We start from the raw sequence: 19,952 nt of genomic DNA, 5'->3' as shown, positions 1-19,952 counted from the left end.
CTCGGCTATTTTTAGAGACAGGCGTCTCCTGCTTGCTCAGACTGTTCTTGAACTTGTGAGCTCAGTCAATCCACCTGCATCCGCCTTCCAAAGTGCCAGGATTACAGGCATGAGCCACCATGCCCATTCCCCCACATTTATTTTTAAGGTCAACCTCAATAACTTCCTATTCATGAAACCTTTCCTGGTCTAGCCAAACACCATGTGAGCTCCTACATCTAAAGGTTTCCTGGGACAGCACTTGCCCCATTTGACCCAAGTGATGGTAATAATCCTCCATAATTGCACCCCTCTTTTGGGGCTGGCCCTGTGCCAGGTGATTTACCTATATTAATTTATCCCTAACAAAATGCCACACAGTTGACGCTGATTTATTTCTCTGACAAACAGAAGATGTATTCAAGACTTAAATGTGAAAGGCAAAACTTAAAAGAGTACAATCAAAACGACTATTTTTTTTAAACCAAAGATTGAAGAAAAAAATGATGTAACAATTTGAAAGGATAACCACGGGCAAGAATGGGAGAAAATATTTAGGTATGTTCAGCTCCCATAGTACAGTGATTATGGTGCCAGCCACATACACTGAAGCTGGGCCAGCTAAACAACAAAGACAATTGCAACAAAAAGTAGCCCGGTGTTGTTGCAGGCACCTATAGTCCCAGCTACTTGGGAGGCTGAGGCAAGAGAATCGCCTAAGCCCAGGAGTTGTAGGTTGCTGTGAGCTGTGACGCCTGGGCAGTCTACCCAGGGCGATAAAGTAAGACTCTGTCTCTTAAAAAAAAAAAAAAGAAAAGAAAGAAAAAGAAACATGGGCAAAGAAAATGAACAGGCAGTTTATGAAATAGAGAACCCAACAGCTAATGAACATATGACAAGATACTCAAAATATTAGCCAGTTAAAAAAATTAAAACAGAAACGACAAGGAGATATAACATATCTGATAGGCTGGTAAAAATGAGAAAATTGGATAATTCCAAGTATAGGGGATGTGGGGCACCTTCTAAATGACTGGTGGGGACAAAGCCTGTGCAGACATTCTGGAGAAAAGTCTGGCATTGCTTGGTCTAATAAAGTATAAATACACCTTGTGATCCAGCTGTCCTGCTCCAGGGCACAGATCTCAAAGAATTTTCACACAAGCCTATAAGAGGACATGTATGAAGGTGCCTATGACAGTATGCAGTGACAGGGAGTGGGAGAAAACCTGGGTGTCTCTTCCTGGGAAAAGTTCATACTTGAAGATGATATGCAGGATTCAGAGGCTCAGGATGCCAGGTCTACATAGCAGCAATATGGAAAGATCTGAAATAACACTGCTCTTTGTGAAAAAAGTAGGAAATAGAATGAGATGTATGACATAAGACCATTTAAGTAACTCAGCAAACAACTGCATGCATTTTGCAAAAACACTTTCAAATTAAAAAAAACATATTAAACATAGAATATTTCTCTGGGGTAGAAGCTGAAGGAAATTGGAATGAAAGGAAATAAATCAATAAAATAAGAGAGAGACTCGGTATAAATGGATGTTGATGAAATATCATCAATCAAAAAACATGATTAACTCGTCCCTTTGAATTTGAGAATCAAAAATATTTAATGGCAATATTAAATTAAAAACAATTTCCATTTTCAATATAAGGCAACTGAAAGTGGCGGAGGTTAAGTAACTTGCCCCAGATCACAAAGCGTGTTTGTAATATAGCTGGGATTTAAACTATTAATAAATTCTACTTGAATGCATAATGTTCTTTTTAAATAAAGATGCTATTAATAATACTCTTTGTGGGAGGATGAGAAAATACACAAAAGCAAAAAGCAAAGAAAAAATATTTTAAAAACACACAATACTCAAATGCCAAAATATCACATGTTGGTGCATATACTTTCAGATTTTTTTTCCTGCTATATGTATTTTTTTGTTTTTTTGAGACAGAGTCTCAAGCTGTCGCCCTGGTTAGACTGCTGTGGTGTCACAGCTTATAGCAAGTTCAAACTCTTGGGCTCAAGCGATTCTCTTGCCTCAGCCTCCCAAGTAGCTGGGACTATAGGCCATTAGCTGCCACAGCACCCAGCTATTTTTTTGTTGCAGTTGTCATTGTTGTTTAGCAGGCCCAGGCCAGGTTTGAACCTGCCAGCCTTGGTGTATGTGGCCAGCGCCCTACCCACTGAGCTACGGGCGCTGCCAAAATACAAGTCCTTTTAAGTCCTTTTAAAGAATGGGATTACGTTTCTCAGAACATTTTGTAGCTTCAAACCATGTCCCTAACCCTGCCACCTGACCTATAGTATATCGACTTTGTATTTCTGCCTTATCTCCTCCTGTTAGACTGTGAGCTTCCCAAGGGCCTGGTCTGTGGGATCATCTTTGAATACACGTGTTGAATGAAAAGCTGGCACTCTTAGAATATCTGAATGGGGGGATCTTAGCAATTGCAAAGTCCAACCATTTTGTAAATGGAAACTCTGAGGCTCAGAGACTAGCTCAAAAATCCCTCAGGTAGTGCCACAGATGCCACAAGACTTCATATCTTTGAGTTTGTATTGCCCTGCATTTCCTTTCTGTAGCACTTCATCTTGATTACGTGAGATTTGCTCTATTGCTACAGGGAGCCCAGCTCCTTTTTCTTGCGTGGTAACTCACTGGTGACAGCTGGGAGGAGATGGCTGTGCTCCTGTCTAGGATTAATCCAGCCAAGGATTTAAACTAGGAAAGAGGGTTATCTATACCTGGCTGTAAGTGTTAACTATAGGTATTGACTTCTTTTCTCAATTTAGGGGGAAAATTTAAGGCCACATTCTAGATTTCCTCTCTCAAAGATGCCATCTCGTGGTCTGATTTGTGACAAAAGCCCCACCATTAGGTTTATGTCCCACCATTGGAGATATTCCTTTTGATTAAGAAACAGTACACAGAAATGCACCTGTGGTGTGTGACCACCTAGCACTCCATGATGGGGATGATGAATTGTCTCTGTCCACAGGGATAGGCTTATTTCAGCACAGGAAGCTGGTCTGGACAAAACTGCCCTGCATGAGGACACATAGGGCCCCGGGTAGAGGCTGGGGATGCATGGACAGTTGTGGCCAAAGGTGGGGAGGATTTAGAGCAGGAGAGGATATTTGTTGAGGACCAACTTGTAACTTTGCTTGGCGCCAGCCCTGTTGAAGATGGTGGTGAAATAGGCAATAAATGGATTAATGGGGATGCATCCCAAGTGATTTGCTCTTTTAAATGATACGCAAATAACAATAACGCTAATAGCTAACATCCCTCATAGCCACCATTTATATTGTGTGTGTGCTATACAGGTCCTGTGCTAAACTTTACACTGTTGGCTTGTTTAATAATTAGAGTTGGAAGGTACCATTGCAGATGGTACTTTTGTTGGCCCATTGTGTGGAACAAGACACCAGCATATGGTAGTTGTAGCTATTTATGTTTTTATACATTCGTTCATTTATTAGTTCATTCATTCCACAAATACTGAGATCCTGTCAAGTGCCAGACATGAAGACAAGCTGGGATCCAGAAATGAGTTTGGGGTGTGGCATTTGTCTAGCGGCAGGTAACAGATCATTTAAGAGAATACACCTGGCATTAGTAACCTAGTGACATAAATGCCACTCTCCCCCCATGTCCAAGCAGTATATCTTTTTTTTTTTTTTTTTTTTGTAGAGACAGAGTCTCACCTTATCGCCCTTGGTAGAGTGCCGAGGCATCACACAGCTCACAGCAACCTCCAAATCCTTGGGCTTAGGCGATTCTCTTGCCTCAGCCTCCTGAGTAGCTGGGACTACAGGCGCCCGCCACAACGCCCGGCTATTTTTTTGTTGCAGTTTGGCCGGGGCTGGTTTTGAACCCGCCACCCTCCGTATATGGGGCCGGCGCCCTACCTGCTGAGCCACAGGCGCCCCCCCCAAGCAGTATATCTTTTTAGATTGAGCTTCACCTCTATTACTCTGAAAGGACTTTGTCAAAGATAAAGATAATCTGGATCTTTGTCTTTATTTTCTTATAAAGTACTCTCTAAGGACTATGGTCCTGAGAAGTGTTCAGCCAAAGGTAGGGGTCCGGGCCAACTTTTCTCATTGGCATGTATAGCCAAATTTGAGGTTTGGGCTCCTTACACTGTTTATTTCTCTGAGAAGGTGGCCATTCTTTGCCCTAAGCTGATTTGGTCAGTGTGGCTGAGTGATGGGAACACAGGGTTTGAAATGACAGACCTTTGTTGAATCCCCTCTTGAAGTATTGGCTTTTTGACTTAGAAAAGTTAATTAGCACTCTCAGCTTCAATTTTTTTTGGGGGGGGCAGTTTTTGGCCGGGGCTGAGTTTGAACCTGCCACCTCTGGTATATGGGGCCAGTGCCCTACTCCTTTGAGCCACAGGCTCTGCCCTCAGCTTCAATTTTTTCATCCATACAATGGGGACAATATCTGGGTCATAGAGTTATTGTGAATACATGAGGATATCCGTGTAAAATACTTGACACAGGGTCTGACACTTTAAAAATAATAATATATGGTGGCCCAGTCATCCTCCTCCTCCAGGAACTGTGCTCTGATTAGCCCCACCCAACTCAGATGCCTTCTTTATTTTGCAGGCCATAGAACACATACAAGCAGGTCTTATTTTGTTACTTTATTGTTTGCTTGTTAATATTGACAAGCCATCCCAGGGCTGGCTAAGTCCTTGTTCACCACCCAGACTATAAATTCCTTCTGGGTAGGGACTGTATCTTCATTTCTTTTTTTTTGCCTTTCCAGATTGTATATTTTTATTCCAAGAGTGCTGCACACTGAATTTAAAAAATTACATATTACAAAATAGATCTATTAAGTATAGAGTGAAAGTTCTTTTTCCACTCAAGAAGAAGGGATTAGGGTTAACAATTTTATTTTTAATTCTTCTAGTTTTTTTTCCTCTTTGGGTCATGCTACACTGCAAATTGCCTTCTTTGCTTAGACTCTGTATATTTCCCCACATCAGTGTGTATGGTGCTATATCACCCTCTTCCTCAGGAGCTGCATTACAGCCAACCGTTTGGATAGAGAGCAGTTTATTTGACACTTCTCTAATGATAGTCAAGTAGGTGATTTCCATTTTTTGGCTATTCTGGACTGCAGTGATGAAAAGCCTCACTCATTTCACGTTTTGCACATTTGAGTGCTTCTGTAGAATAAATTCCCACATGAAGAATCATTAGGGAATTTCCACCTTTCAGCACCCACAGCCAGATTACCTTCTGAACTGGTTGCACCAATTTACCCTCTCATTAACTGTGTGTGAGTGTGACATGTTCCTTACATCTCCAAGGCTCTGGAGTCTGTCAGCCTTTTTAATCCTCAGGTGTTTGGTAGGTGAAGGATGATCTTGCCCTATTGTTCTGTTTTATTTTGTCCTTAGGCAGACCCCAGCATGGTATGCCCTCCCTCAACAAGCCCTGAGTGACTTTTCACAGCTTGCCCCACTCATTTTTGTTGGAATGGGACCCTGACGGAAAGAATCTTGGCTCTTCCATCAGCCTTGTGACTTGGGTGAGTCTCATGCTGCTCCTAAGCCTCAGGTTCTCATCAAGTAAAATGGGGCTAATAATAGTGCTGACCTCTCTGGGTCATTGTGAGGGTTAAAGAAGATGACACATATGGGGGTCTGTACGAGCACTCTGGATGCCAGGTGCCCCAATCAACTTTGGCATGAACTGTCATTATAACTATCATTCCTATAAATCATTATAACTATCATTCCTATAAATCACTGACTGGCCTGGAAATCTCAGTTTAGGAAACATGTTTGGGACCTGTGTTTGCTAACTCTATGTGTCATTTTGAATGAATTGCTTTCCCATTCTAAGCCTCAGTTTTCCTTCTTTGAGTGCCTTGAGCTGGATGTTCTTTAACCTTAAAATTTAGAATTTCCATGAAGACAGAGGAGGCTCACCCCTGCTTTCCTAGACTTGCCACGGAGGGGCAGTATGGGTCAGGGACTGGACCTCCAGGCTGCCGCAGATTCCGTGAATGCTTTGGCACCTCCCACCCCCCCATCCCCCTCCTTCTTTTTTTTTTTTTTTTTTGTAGAGACAGAGTCTCACTTTATGGCCCTCGGTAGAGTGCTGTGGCCTCACACAGCTCACAGCAACCTCCAACTCCTGGCCTTAAGCGATTCTCTTGCCTCAGCCTCCCAAGTAGCTGGGACTACAGGCGCCTGCCACAACGCCCGGCTATTTTTTGGTTGCAGTTTGGCCGGGGCCGGGTTTGAACCCGCCACCATCGGTATATGGGGCCGGCGCCCTACCGACTGAGTCACAGGCGCCGCCCATCCCCCTCCTTCTTACCAAAGCAGCACAGTAGCTACTGGGATTAGGAGCCTTGTCTGCTGTGCCTCCTGCCTGGGTGGGAGCCAAGAAGCTGTAGTTAATTGACAAGGTGCTGAGCCTGTTAGACTTGGGGTGACGAGATCTTTTCCCCTGGGGACCCAAACAGACCTTTTATTGGAGGAGAGCAGGTGGGAACTGAGGAAGCCTCTAGGCAGAGGGGAGTAAATACAATAGGAAGTGTGGGGTCCTGGAGGGCCCAGGCTCTGTGCTGGAAGTCAGGGCTGTGCTGGGCTCCTTGATGATGCCACTAACAACTCACTGTGCATATCCCTGAGTGTCTGTCCTTGACTCTGGCTTCTCTTGCTCTTTGAAATGATTCCCAATGCTCCTTAGTTTTTTTTTTTTTTTGTAGAGACAGAGTCTCACTTTATCGCCCTCAGTAGAGTGCCGAGGCATCACACAGCTCACAGCAACCTCCAACTCCTGGACTTAGGCGATTCTCTTGCCTCAGCTTCCCAGTAGCACCACAATGCCCAGCTATTTTTTTGTTGCAGTTCGGCCAGAGCTGGGTTTGAACCTGCCAACCCTCAATATATGGGGCTGGCGCCATACCCACTGAGCCACAGGCAGCACTCTTTTTTTTTAAGACAGAGTCTCTCTTGGTCAGCTGGGTAGAGTGTAGTGGTGTCAACCTAGCTCATAGCAACCTCAAACTCCTGGGGTCAAATGAGTGATCCTCCTGCCTCAGCCTCCTGAGCAGCTGTGACTACTACACATGCCACTATGCCTGACTAATTTTTCTATTTTTATTTTACTTATTTATCTATTTATTTATTTAGGCAGAGTCTCACTTTGTTGCCCTTGGTAGAGTGCTGTGTTGTCATAGCTCATAGCAACCTCAAATTCTTGGGCTCAAGCAATCTTCCTGCCTCAGCCTCCCAAGTATTGGACTACAGGTGCCCACCACAACATCTGGCCCACCACAACATCTGGCTATTATTAGAGATGGGGCCTTGCTCTTGCTCAGGCTGGTCTTGAACTCTTGAGCTCCTAAAATCCACCTATCTCGGCCTCCCAGAGTGCTAGGGTTACAGGCAAGAGCCACCGCGCCTGGCCTAATTTTTCTATTTTTAATAGATACAGGGTTTCATTCTTGCTCAGGCTGGTCTTGAGCTCCTGAGCTTAGGCAATCCTGCCTTGGTCTCCCAGAGTGCTACCATTACAGCCAGCGAACCACTGAGCCCAGCCTGCCTTAGCTCTTAAAATCATGGCTTGCTGGGACTGGCAAACTTTGCTAAGGCTCACCCCGGTCACTGTGCAGGCAAATGGCAGAGTGGCTGCCAGGACCAGTTCAAGTTTCTATTCATCTGCTTCAAAAACATTTATTGGGGCAGTAGATTTTAGCGGTTAAGGACCTGCTCAGACTCCACGGTTAGGTAGGTCTGGGTTCAAATCCAAGCTCTAGAATTCTTAGTTGTGCAACTTTGGAGAAACTCTTTGAGTTCAGTTTCCTGAAAAATAGGGAGGGTGACAGTTCTTTTCTGCATGGATAAGGTGAGCTTAGGCTTGGTAAGTGCCTGGCACATTGAAGGCACTCAATAAATACAGAAATTTTGACTGCTGTAAATGCTGCTGCTATTCCTACTGCTGATGCTGTTGTTACTACCAGTACTTTGGCTACAAAGGTGAGGAAGGTGGCAAAGAGAGTGAGGACTACTGTGCTGTCCAGGCATTGGTACTCTCATTCTGCTGCTCTTTTCAATACAAGCCCAAGGATGGATTCCCCATGGTTCCTGAACCTGCTGAAATTGTGTGCAACATTCATGCATTTTTTTTTAGGTGGAGGATTCACAGCTGTCACCATGGTCTTTAACCCTCAAAGGGTTAAGACTTAGCCATCTCAATCTAGGGCTTCCTAAGTATCTTGTCACTGTACCATATGGTCCATCATTTACTTAACACTTTTTTTTTTTAAGAGTTTCTGGTAACTTTAATAAATATTATTTTAATAGCAGAAAAGTAAACTACTTTTTCCAGATTCTCAAACTATTATTTATGAAGGTCAACAATTTTCAAGATAAATAATCACATGTAGTTATAGATATATATGTAGATAATTTAGCAGTGAAGATGGGAATATCTACTCATCAGTAACATGGGCAACTTTATCAAGTTCTAGTCACTCTCAGATCTAAGGCCTATTTATTTATTTGATAGTGTAACAACCCTTACGTAGCCTTTCCATTATAATCCCATGCTGTCTGAAGAACTAACTATTTTTAGTTGAATAAAAATATTATTTTTTTTCAAAAATAAAAAAAATTATTTTTTTTCAAAAAAACAACTATTTTTTTTTGAAAAAGAAAACTATTAGGCTGGGTACAGTTGCTCGCACCTATAATCTTAGCACTTCGGAAGGTCAAAGTGAGAAGATTGTTTAAGGTTAGGAGTTTGAGACCAGCCTGAGTAAGAGCAAGATCCTATCTCTACCAAAAATAGAAAAAATTAGACAGGTATAGTAGTGTGCAACTGTAGTCCCTGTTGCTCAGGAGCTGAGGCAGCAGGATTACTAGAGCCTAGGAGATTGAACTTGCAATAAGCTATGATGATGCTATTGCACTCTACTTAGGGCAACAGAGTCTCAAAAAAAAAAAAAAAGAAAAAGAAAACTACTCACCCTACTCCCTATAAGGAAACCTAACTGATGGCAAGAATTAAGAACTAAAGCATATAAAATCTGGTAAGTACTATGTAATTAATTTAAAATATAAAACCAAGTGATTATATTAAGGTCACAGATTGATATTGAAATGTTAAATTCTGTGTCATATTTTCAACCAAAAAGAAATTGTACAAAAGAGTGGTTCCAATACCACGACTTTGGATAATTTCTTTTTTTTTGAGACAGAGTCTCACTATGTCACTCTCAGTTGAGTGTGGTGGCATCACAGCTCACAGCAACCTCAAACTCTTGGGCTTAAGTGATTCTCTTGCCTCTTGGGCTTAAGTGATTCTCTTGGCTCAGCCTCCCAAGTAGCTGGGATTACAGTTGCCCGCAACAACGCCTAGCTATGGATAATCTTTTTTTTTTTTTTTTTTTTCTTTTTTTGTAGAGACAGAGTTTCACTTTATTGCCCTCGGTAGAGTGCCGTGGTGTCACACAGCCCACAGCAACCTCCAACTCCTGGGCTTAGGCGATTCTCCTGCCTCAGCCTCCTGAGTAGCTGGGACTACAGGCGCCTGCCACAACGCCCGGCTATAGCTATGGATAATCTTAATGATTAGAAATTCTTACTTTTTAAATATTCAATACTAGAAATCCACAACCTTTATGTATACTTATACAAAGGACACAAAGGTAATCCTATGTTATCTGTAACAAAGATATTTTTGGATCATGAAAAAAATTATTAAAAAGTGCTTTTTTCTTAACTGCAAGGATATGGAGTCAAAGTCTCTTATCAAGCTGATAATGATTAAGTTCAGGTCCAAGTTGCAGACGGTAACATCTGTGGTGCAGTACATGTGTTCATTCCTCCTTTATTCTTTGTAGTTTGTCCTAAAGAACTGAATAGACATGTCTTTTTGGTTCAGGGAGAACCAACCATTCAAATAACATGAGTTTCTTGTGCTAAGATGGCAAGGTGGACTTAGTGGGATGGGAGAGACATAGACTTTTTAAATACCCTAAATCCTTTTGCTGGCCCAGGATATGATGGTGGTGGTGAAACACTTTGTTTTCTGGTTAGTGCCACTGCTTGTTCATAAGGAGGTAATCCTGTGTCTTCTACAGAAGGTGGTGATGGAGACAAGACAGCCTCTTCAGGTCTTCTGAAAATGATGGAGGGAGGGTGCCTGCCCCTTCTTATGTAGATGGCTGAAGAGCCTGGATGTCGTTGCCTATTACACTTAGTGATACAAAGATAGTAACCAAGTAGTCCAAAAATAACCAAAAATACTCCAGCAGCAATTAATCCAGTAAGAAGGCCCATAACATCGATTTTCTCTCTGTTACCATCTGATTTTGTGGTTGGTCCTTTTATCGAATATTCCTGCCAAAACGTCATCGTTTTATCTTCATCCACAAAAATCTCTCTGGCTTCCTCATAATTACAAAGTTCTTCATTGCACTCTCTTTCTAGGTCACCAGGAGTAAAGAGCTCCAAATCAAATCTATTATATAGGAGGCGTCGATGTAAGAAAAAGTTTGCTTCTTCTTTTGATGTAAAGACTTCTTCTCCTACATGCTTAGAATCCTTTGGACTTCTCGTGCAATGAGGAAATGCCAAGGTAATCATGGGCAGGTGGCTGAGTAGAGTCAGAATTGTAAACATAGTCTGGCAACTGTGTCCCCTGGGACATGTTCCAGCTGTGCCCGGGCCGGACTCCCGTTTAGGTGTGGTTCGTGCGGCCGCCAGGCCCTCGGTCTCCGGCGCCCCCCAAATCTCAACGATGCTCTGGGCCTCGCTCTCCGCAGGGCGGGGGTGGCCCCCGTGCGCAGACCGAGGAAAAGCCAGCGGTCGGCAGAGAGGAACCTGGGGGACACGCGCGACGCCAGCTCCGGCGTCGCTCCCGGGAGCTACTTAACACTTTTATTAGAGTCAATTCGCCTTTGGTATCTAAACTCCATTCTTTTGGAAGAAGATTTCTATCATGATTTTAAAATGTGCATCACTTGCTCTAAATAAAACATGATGGCAGGCTTGGTGCCTGTAGCACAGTGGTTAGGGCACTGGCCACATGCACCGGGGCTAGTGGGTTCGAACTCTATGAGGCACTCTACGAGGGCAACAAGTGAGACTCCGTCTAAAAACAAACAAACAAACATGATGGCAGAGAAAAATAAGATGAAAACAATACAATATTTGTAACTTCTGGACCGTTCTCTTTCTCAAGGAGGGAAATTAACAGGGGTTGAAAGGTGTTGAGACATTTTGATCTTGAACTGAGAGGCATTGCTCTGAGACTCCCAAAGGATGGAAAGAAGTGTGAATAGGAGACCGGGTGTGGTGGCTCATGCCTGTAATCCTGGCACTCTGGGAGGCCAAGGCATGTGGATAGCTTGAGTTCATGAGTTTGAGACCAGCCTGAGCAAAAGCGATACCCTATCTCTACTAAAAATAGAAAAAAAAAAAAAAAAAAAACTGAGGCAAGAGAATCGCTTGAGCCTGAGTTGGAGGTTGCTGTGAGCTATAATGCCATGGTACTTTACCCGGAGCGACAGCTTGAGACTCTGTCTCAAAAAAATGTGAACAGGGAACCGCTGTATATCACTAGAGAGCCCAGGCCTGGCACATAGTAGGCACTAAGTAGTTGCTCGATGACTGACTGAATATGTGACTCACAGTTTCCTGTGCTGTCTCTAACTGTTGCCACCACATCCCTAGTGAATTTGACCATCTTATAGACATGGCCCTGATAAAGTGCATGTGGGAGACCCTATTCTCTGCTCTGCTACCTCCTGGCAGCCTCTTGTTTAGGCTTATGAAACAGATCAAATGAGACAAAACTTCTGAAAGGGCTCAGAAGGGTCGAGAGCTCACTACATTGGGAGGCGCTTCTATTATTTTTACTCTTTTCTTGGGGGCAGCTCGGGGGAGAAGGAGGTGGAGCTTGGGGAAGGAGGGATAAATCCAGGAACAGATGTTGCTGTAAGCCCTCCCAAGTCACTTGTGTTTTGTGAGACTAAGGGCAATTTAGAGGACTTGAAAAGTTCAAGGATCAAAGGCTAACGCTGAGCAGAACCTGTATAGGGAGAAGTGTTTCTGGGCTGGACGTGGTCCTTGCAGGTTAGCCTTAAGTTGCCATCTAACAAATCTGAATGATAAAAAGTGAGCAGTGATAGTCCCAGCCCTCTGTGACCCTCCACTTTTCAAAACAAGCTTTCACCCTGTTCCAGGCACTGGGCTAGATGCTTAACCCCTATTTTGCCAGTTACGTCTTCAACAGTCACTGTTCCCAGGGCAGCCCCCTATGACTGCACAGTGCATGACTCTGGGGCACTGTTCTTACTGTCATCTACAATGTCGCCTGGTGACTGTTCAGCCAGTCTGCATTCATGGGCCTGGGGAGCCATGATTATTACATGCAAGGAAACAAACTCAGAGTTTATATAAGTTGCCCAAAGTTGTAAAGCTAGTATAGGTGATAGAAGATTAGAATTTGAATCCAGGGAGCCTCTAATAGAGGCTCTTAATCACCAACAATACCGCTTATAGGAAAACAGAATGTGTACGTTTGTGTAGAAAGGACTGGAAGGGTATACGCTGGAACGTCAACAGTGCTGATCCTTGAGGAGGAGAATTATAGGCAAATTTTCCTTCTCTGTGCTTTTTGGTGTTTTCCAAAATGTTCCCCACAAACATGAATTACTTCTGTAACTGAGAAGAATCCAATGAATGTTATTTACAAGCTAAGAACCAAACAAGCCAAAAGATGCTGTGTTTATTGAGTCCTTGTTATGTGTCAACTGACATGTCTTAGGTCCTATTTCATTTAACTCCAATCACAGTCCACTAAGCAGGGTGGAATTATCCTGTTTTACAAATGAAGAAATGCAGACTCAGATGGAAAGCAGCCCTAGACCAAGGGGACGTTCAAAATGAAACCTGTTGTTAAGCCCACAGCATCCTTGGTTAGCTACTGATGTGCCTCTGTCCCCCACCCTCCCTGTCTTTACTGCCTTACTGTGGGGTAGAAATGGGGGGATATTTTTATCCTTTGTGTATTCCTCCACCCACAGGTCTTCACTAAATATTAGCTGAAGGAAGGAAACCATGACTGGGTTTGGAGACTGCAGTGAGGTGTGAGAACCTAAAGCATCATTTATCTGGTCCACACAATGCCAGCACTGGGTTGAGTGGTTTATTTTTCTTTTCTTTTTTCTTTTTTTGTAGAGATAGAGTCTCACTTTATCCCCCTCAGTAGAGTGCCGTAGCGTCAGACAGCTCACAGCAACCTCCAACTCCAAGGCTTAGGCAATTCTCTTGCCTCAGCCTCCCAAGTAGCTGGGACTACAAGTGCCCACCACAATGCTGGCTATTTTGTCATTGGAGTTCAGCCAGGGCCAGGTTTGAACCTGCCACCCTCTGTACATGGGGCCGGCATCCTACTTACTGAGCCACAGGTGCCGCCCATAGGTTGAGTGGTTTCTACCATCTCTCTGGGCCCTGACAATTCTGGGACTCTGGGATTATATATTTGATTTGATTTATTTTACAGTCAGCATCAAACAAGCCAATGACCTCAGGGGAGCCAGTGTGTGGCAAAAGCATTTTGATCCACTTGTAAATGGAGTGGAACTACTTTGCAACGTGGCTCTTATTAGGAGCATTTGGCTATATCTTGAGCAAAACCAAGTCTGCCCCGCTGAAACACTTTGGCCCAATAAACACTAGAAAAATTTAGGGAAGGGGGGGTGGGTAGAGGGAGGGGGATTGGTGGGATCACACCTGTGGTGCATCTTACAGGGGTATTTGCGAAACTTGGTAAATGTAGAATGTAAAGGTTTTGGCACAGTAACTGAGATAACGCCGGAAAGGCTATGTTAACCACTGTGATAAAAATGTGTCAAATGGTCTATGAAGCGAGTGTATGATGCCCCATGATCATATCAATGTATACAGTTATGATTTAATAAAAAAAAAAAGAAAGAAAAAAAATTTAAAATAGTTACTAATTCTTTTAGCACCAGATTTGTAAAAGGAGTTTTCCATGGATTTGGAAATTCCTTTCAAGGTTTTTCATTTGCCACTTACTCCTGGAATGCTTATACACTTGTTCAACAGATCTATTATCTTTGGAGCCATAGAGCCATGTTAGGTTTTTTTTTTTTGTTTGTTTTTTTGCCATTTTAGGTTTTTACACAAATGAGTCCTACTACTGTGTATTTCATTTCACAGATGAGGAAACTGAGGTTAAAGAGATTGGCAAGGTCTTATGCCTGGTAAGTGATGGGGCTAGGATTAAAATCTAACTCTGAAGCCTGGGTTCTTCCTTATCATTTAATAATCAGAAAAAGGAGCATCTATTTATTTCCTTAAATTCTAGGCAATTTCTTCCTTAACTGGGAATAGTTTCTGTCCCCACTGCATTGTTAAAGCACTTTTTCCTGACCTAAACTGTGGCCATTATCGCTTCTGACCTTGGATCACAGTTGCTTAGATCGATGTCTTACATCCTATGATTAGATGGTGAATGTCTAAAAAGGGAGTTTATGTCCGATTTTTCCCTCTGCCCAAGGCCTAGTACAGTGCCTGACATGTTAGGGGCACTCAGCCGACAGGTGTTGCATGTATAATACTAATAAAAGTAATAAAACTGAAATTAGCTTAACCCTTGGCTACTCAAAGTGAGGTTCATAGATAAGCAGCTCCTGGTGCTTGCTAGAAATGCAGAATCTGCTTATTTTTGTTTTTAAGCAATGGGGTCTCACTATGTTGCCCAGGCTGGCGTTGAACTCCTGAGCTCAAACAATCCTCCCTCCTCAGTCTCTTGAGTACCTGGGACTACAGCATGAGTCACCATCTCCAACTCAGAATCTGCTTTTCAACCAGATCCCAAGGTAAGAAGTAGCCCACATTACAATTTTATTTTTAAAAATTATTTTCCTGTGTATCTTGGGAGTCATGGGTGAGTAAAGGCTGGGCTGAGAGCCGCCTCACCATGAGATTGACTCTTGTGCTCCCAATCCTCCAGAGGCTCCTATAGTTTATAGGATAAAGTTCAAACTGCTTAGGCTAGAATTTAAGATTTGCTCAACTTGGCTGTAGTGGACTGATTCTTTGCAGTATGCATTGACTTTTCTGGCCCCTTTCCCTTTATTTAGGCTGCCTACTGGTCTGAGATGCCCTTTCCCCTGACTTCTTCCTTCCCATCCTTTCCAGATCTGGTTTAAATTTGTTCCTCTCATAGATATTTTCTTCTGAAGTATGAAGGCAGAGGGGACGAACAAGTAGGCCAAGGCTGAGAAGATCGGCTAAAATCCAGGTGACTTGTATACCTTACCTAATTTCTTCTTCACCACAGGCAGAAGGGAAAGGTGCGTTCTGTAATTTTGAATTTACAAATGTAGAAATTGGGGGTATGAGTGTGCAGAACTCACCAATATCACACAGCTATGAAATGGTAGAGTTAGGATTCAAACCCAAATCTGCTTTGCTTCAAAACAGTTTCCATAAAACACAGTATTGTCTCTAAACTCTTAAAATACTTCTAGGGTGGGGAATTGTTTGCTTGTTCTTTTGTAATGATGTCTTTACACTAAAGACGTCACTTGCCACTAAAATGCAAGCATCTAGAAGCCACAGATTTTGTGTCTGTCTGTCCCAGAGAGTATGAGCCTGACGGTACTGGTTAAGCAGATAATTTAGCATCATGTAACTTCATGGACTCACAGGCCTGTGAATCCGGTCAATGGTCATCTAGGAGGTACATTATCTCCTGATCATGAGTCTCTGCTATTCTCTCCATAGAGTTGTATCCTAACAGCTGTTGAACTCATTTAAGGGTCTGTTCCTCTTGTTTACAAACTCTTTGAGGCCAGGGTTAATCTTATTTGTTTATTTCTTTAGCATCCAAGACAGAACTTGGCTTATAGTGAATGTATAAAACTAGTTGTTGACCACATAACCTCTTTTTCATGTGCTTATCTCAGTGTCAAAGTCATAGTAGGTGCTGATTCCCCTATTTGTACTTGGATTCCTTTTTCTCCTTTACCTGTCTAGATAACCATGTGCCAGCCCCTAGCTCAGTTCCCTTCTTCTTCCTGAAACCTTCCCTGATTGATCCCAACCTCTCCTTTTTTATTTCTCATCAAACACAGCCCATAACAGGGGTCCTCAAGCTGCAGCCCTTGGGCCATATGAGACAGTGTGATTGTATTTGTTCTCGTTTTGTTTTTTTACTTCAAAGTAAGATATGTGCAGTGTGCATAGGAATTTGTTCATAGTTTTTTTTTTTTTAACTATAGTCTGGCCCTCCAATGGTCTGAGGGACAGTGAACTGGCCCCCTGTTGAAAAAGTTTGAGGACCCCTGCATAGAACCCTGCATGGGTTAATACAGAATGCCATTGTTAAGGGATGTACCTCTTGTCCCTTTGACATTGTTTAAACTCCGTAAAGAGGAGATCTGTGTCTTACCCAGGACAGGGCTTACCTAGGACTTCTAGCACAGGGCTGAGTGTGTAGACATTGCCCACTGATTACCCACTGATCAATCCATTCCAACTTCCAATGAGGGAGAATCTCCTGGCTTGGGCCCAAAGGTAGGAGCAGCTGGGATGAAACTGTTTCTTGTAGCACTTAGGGGTTCATCTTTGATGTGAAACTGAGTTTGTTCCATGCTTTGAACTCAGTGAAAACAGGTATTTCCCTGTAGAACACTTTTAGAAACTGAGTATTGGTGGGACTTAATGTGAAAAAGCCATGAAACTTTATAAAGGGTCGTAAAAAGAGCATATCTATAGATGGAGCTTTTGTACAGGAAGTCTCTATCCAAGATAATTTCAATTCTCCCCAAATTAATCTGAAAATTCAAAAAAACTTGTTAAAATTCTAAAAGTTAAAAAACATTCTGGCTCAGTGCCTGTAGCTCAAGTGGCTAAGGTGCCAGCCACATACACCACAGCTGGCGGGTTCAAATTCAGCCCAGGCCCACCAAAACAACAATGACAACCACAACAAAAAAAATAGCCGGGCGTTGTGGCGGGCACCTGTAGTCCCAGCTACTTGGGAGACTGGGGCAAGAGAATCGCTTAAGCCCAGGAGATGGAGGTTGCTGTGAGCTGTGATACCACAGCACTCTACCCAGGGCGACAGCTTGAGGCTCTGTCTCAAAAAAAAAAAAATCTAAAATTTTTTTGGCTTGTTTTTTGCTTTTGTTGTGTGTGTGTATATATGTGTATGTGTAGGTGTGCGAGTTAAATGAGCTAAAACCAAATATATGGAAGAACGTGGAATTTGGAAGAATAACCATGGAAAAAAAGTCCATATCAATCAAAAATAAAGAGGAATGGTAGGGGTGTGTGTGGGGGAAATGGGTGAACCACCTCTCTAGAAGTTAAAACCTGTCATAAAGTCATAGTAATTAAAAAAAGGAGGAGGGCAGGAAGAGATCAACAAGATTATGTAGCTTAGACAGAGAACCAAATATCCACAAGAATTTTTATGACATTTCAGTGTTTTTGGGGAAAAATAGATTATCCTATAAGTGGTATTGGGGGAACAAGATAGCTGTTTAGAAAGAGGTAAGGCTGCATCTCTCCCTCCCTTCCTTTCTTTCGACAGAGTCTCACTTTGTCGCCCTCAGAGTGCACTGGTGTCATACCCACAGCAACCTCAAACTCTTGGTCTCAAGTGATCTCTTGCCTCAGCCTTCCCAGTAGCTGAGACTACCAGCACCTGCCACAAAGCCTGGCTAGTTTTGGAGAGGGGGATCTCACTCCTGCTCAGGCTGGTCTTGAACTCATGAGCCCAGGTGATCCACCCACCTTGACGTCCCAGAGTACTAGAGATTACAGGTCACCACTGCGCCCAGCCTCTACTTTATTTCTTATACCCAAACCAACTCAGACAGAGCCAATATTTTAAATATAAATAAGTTATTAACATATTAGAGGAGGCTATAGATAAATATTTTTATGATTTTGAAATAGGAAAGACCTTTTAAAGCATGACTGAAGTTCAGAATCTGTTAAGAAATGTATTTAGACATTTCTATAAGGGTGCAAACTTCAAAAACAAAGTTAAAAGAATTGAGAGAAATATTTGTAATTCAAATCACAGTAAAAGGAACAATATTTCTAGTACTAAAAGCTCTCTTTAAGATCAATAAAACAACTTAACAGAAAACTAAGCAAATCATGTGAATGAGCAAATAACAAGCACAATAGACACCCAGTGAATAAATGAAAAATAAAATTCCTTTATAAAATTAATGCACATTAAAAATCAGCAAAATATATTAGGTGTATTAATCTGGAAGATATTTTAAAAGGTGCTTGTGCTCACTTGGCAAGGGTGTGGGAGAATAGACATTGTCATACACTCTGAGTGGGGGTATACCTTTTGGGTAGGAAATTGGATTATCTAATAAGATTAAAAATGAGTATGGCTCTTGATCTAAGTATTTGACATTTAGAAATTTATACTACTGGGCGGCGCCTGTGACTCGGTGAGCAGGGCGCTGGCCCCATATACTGAGGGTGGTGGGTTCAAACCCAGCCCCGGCCAAACTGCAACAAAAAAATAGCCGGGCGTTGTGGCGGGCGCCTGTAGTCCCAGCTACTCAGGAGGCTGAGGCAGGAGAATCGCCTAAGCCCAGAAATTGGAGGTTGCTGTGAGCTGTGTGACGCCACGGCACTCTACTGAGGGCAATAAAGTGAAACTCTGTCTCTACAAAAAAAAAAAAAAGAAAAAGGGAACAAAGATGGAAGTATAAGGAACTGCAGTAATATTCTCTCCAAATAGGAAATAACCTAATTTTCCAACAATAGGGGATTGTGAAATAAACCATGTAGCATTCACAGAATGAAAAAGCATTACATTTATTAAGATGGTAAGCTAAGTCAGCAATGGAATGATGTCCATAACAGAATTAAGTGGGAAAAAAAATCAAATTTCAGGAGAGAATGCTTAGTATGATCTGATTTCTACAAAAAAGTGTGTGTGTGTATCAGTATATTTACGGCAAAAACATCTGGGTAAATGTACACCAAACTGTTCATAATGGTTATCTCTGGAAGATATGTTTGTGTGAAGATTTTCACTTTGTTATTTATAATTCTTCTTGTAAAGGACAGATAATGCTTTTGTAATTAGAGAGAGAAACTGAAACTGAATGAGAGACAAAAGAACCAGCCACAGGCTATTAGCTGGCAAACCAGCAGGCTGGGTCATGGCCTTTCTGGGTCCCAGTTTATCCATGTACCAATAAGGGAGTTACATTAGCTACCAGCACCGCCCCCGCCCCCGGCCCTTCTCTGTCTCTGAGCCTTGTGTTCACTCTTTAGAGATGGACTAGAAGTCAGGGGAGAAAGTACAAATATGCTCCAGCTTCTTTGAACCCAGGACAAAAAGGCTTCACAACACTAGATCCTTCCTTCCAGGGTAGTGGATAAACCTGCCCACTGGCTGAGAGGCCTGGGTGTTCTAGGATGAAAGGCTCCCTGAAAGAACAGGGACAATTTCTGGCCTTGGAGAATCATATGGTAAAATACTGATATTGGGCCACTTAGGCCATTAGGCTCCGTGTGGTCCCTTTCATCCCCTCTTTCAGCAGCTGTTTGCTGATTTCCCTGCCCTCTTTTCTTTGACTCATCCCTTTGTTCTGTCCTTTGGCTGGTGGGATGAAAACTTTTCCTGTGTCTATACTGTTATGCCAGGTTTAGGTTGGGCCTGAGACCCCTGGATGGCTCTGCGTCACCTTCCCACTGTTTGGCCCAGTTTGGGACACATTCCTCCCTGAGAGGCCCCAGCTGGGACTTATGCCTGCCTTGTCTCCTGCATCTCCAGGGTGTCTTTTCTTCTCTTGCCTTTCTGTATCCTAAGAGCCAAGTGCACGTTGCCTGCCATCATGAGTATTGTATAACCAAAGGACTAGTCTTTTCTATTGAATGTGTGCCACTCCCCA

The 19,952-nt window shown here is 42.8% G+C and overlaps 2 protein-coding genes across 2 annotated transcripts in view; both read right to left on the bottom strand.

Annotated features, from left to right (window-relative positions):
* The window catches only part of ADRA1B (adrenoceptor alpha 1B), a 60,133-nt gene that overhangs the window by 1,558 nt on the left and 38,623 nt on the right, over positions 1-19,952 (bottom strand). The gene's annotated exons all lie outside the window — the stretch shown is intronic.
* Positions 9,861-10,894, bottom strand: LOC128569138 (transmembrane gamma-carboxyglutamic acid protein 4-like). Its single transcript, XM_053567251.1, has one exon. It carries the CDS (start codon positions 10,654-10,656, stop codon positions 9,973-9,975), a length of 684 nt encoding a protein of 227 aa, XP_053423226.1. The 5' UTR covers positions 10,657-10,894; the 3' UTR covers positions 9,861-9,972.

The sequence above is a fragment of the Nycticebus coucang genome, chromosome 17, assembly GCF_027406575.1.
Source record: "Nycticebus coucang isolate mNycCou1 chromosome 17, mNycCou1.pri, whole genome shotgun sequence".
NCBI lineage: Eukaryota > Metazoa > Chordata > Mammalia > Primates > Lorisidae > Nycticebus > Nycticebus coucang.
This window is presented reverse-complemented; position numbering and strand designations above follow the sequence as displayed.

Excerpts from the sequence above, each read along its gene's own strand:
- LOC128569138 (XM_053567251.1), bottom strand. The coding sequence starts at position 10,656 with ATGTTTACAATTCTGACTCTACTCAGCCACCTGCCCATGATTACCTTG.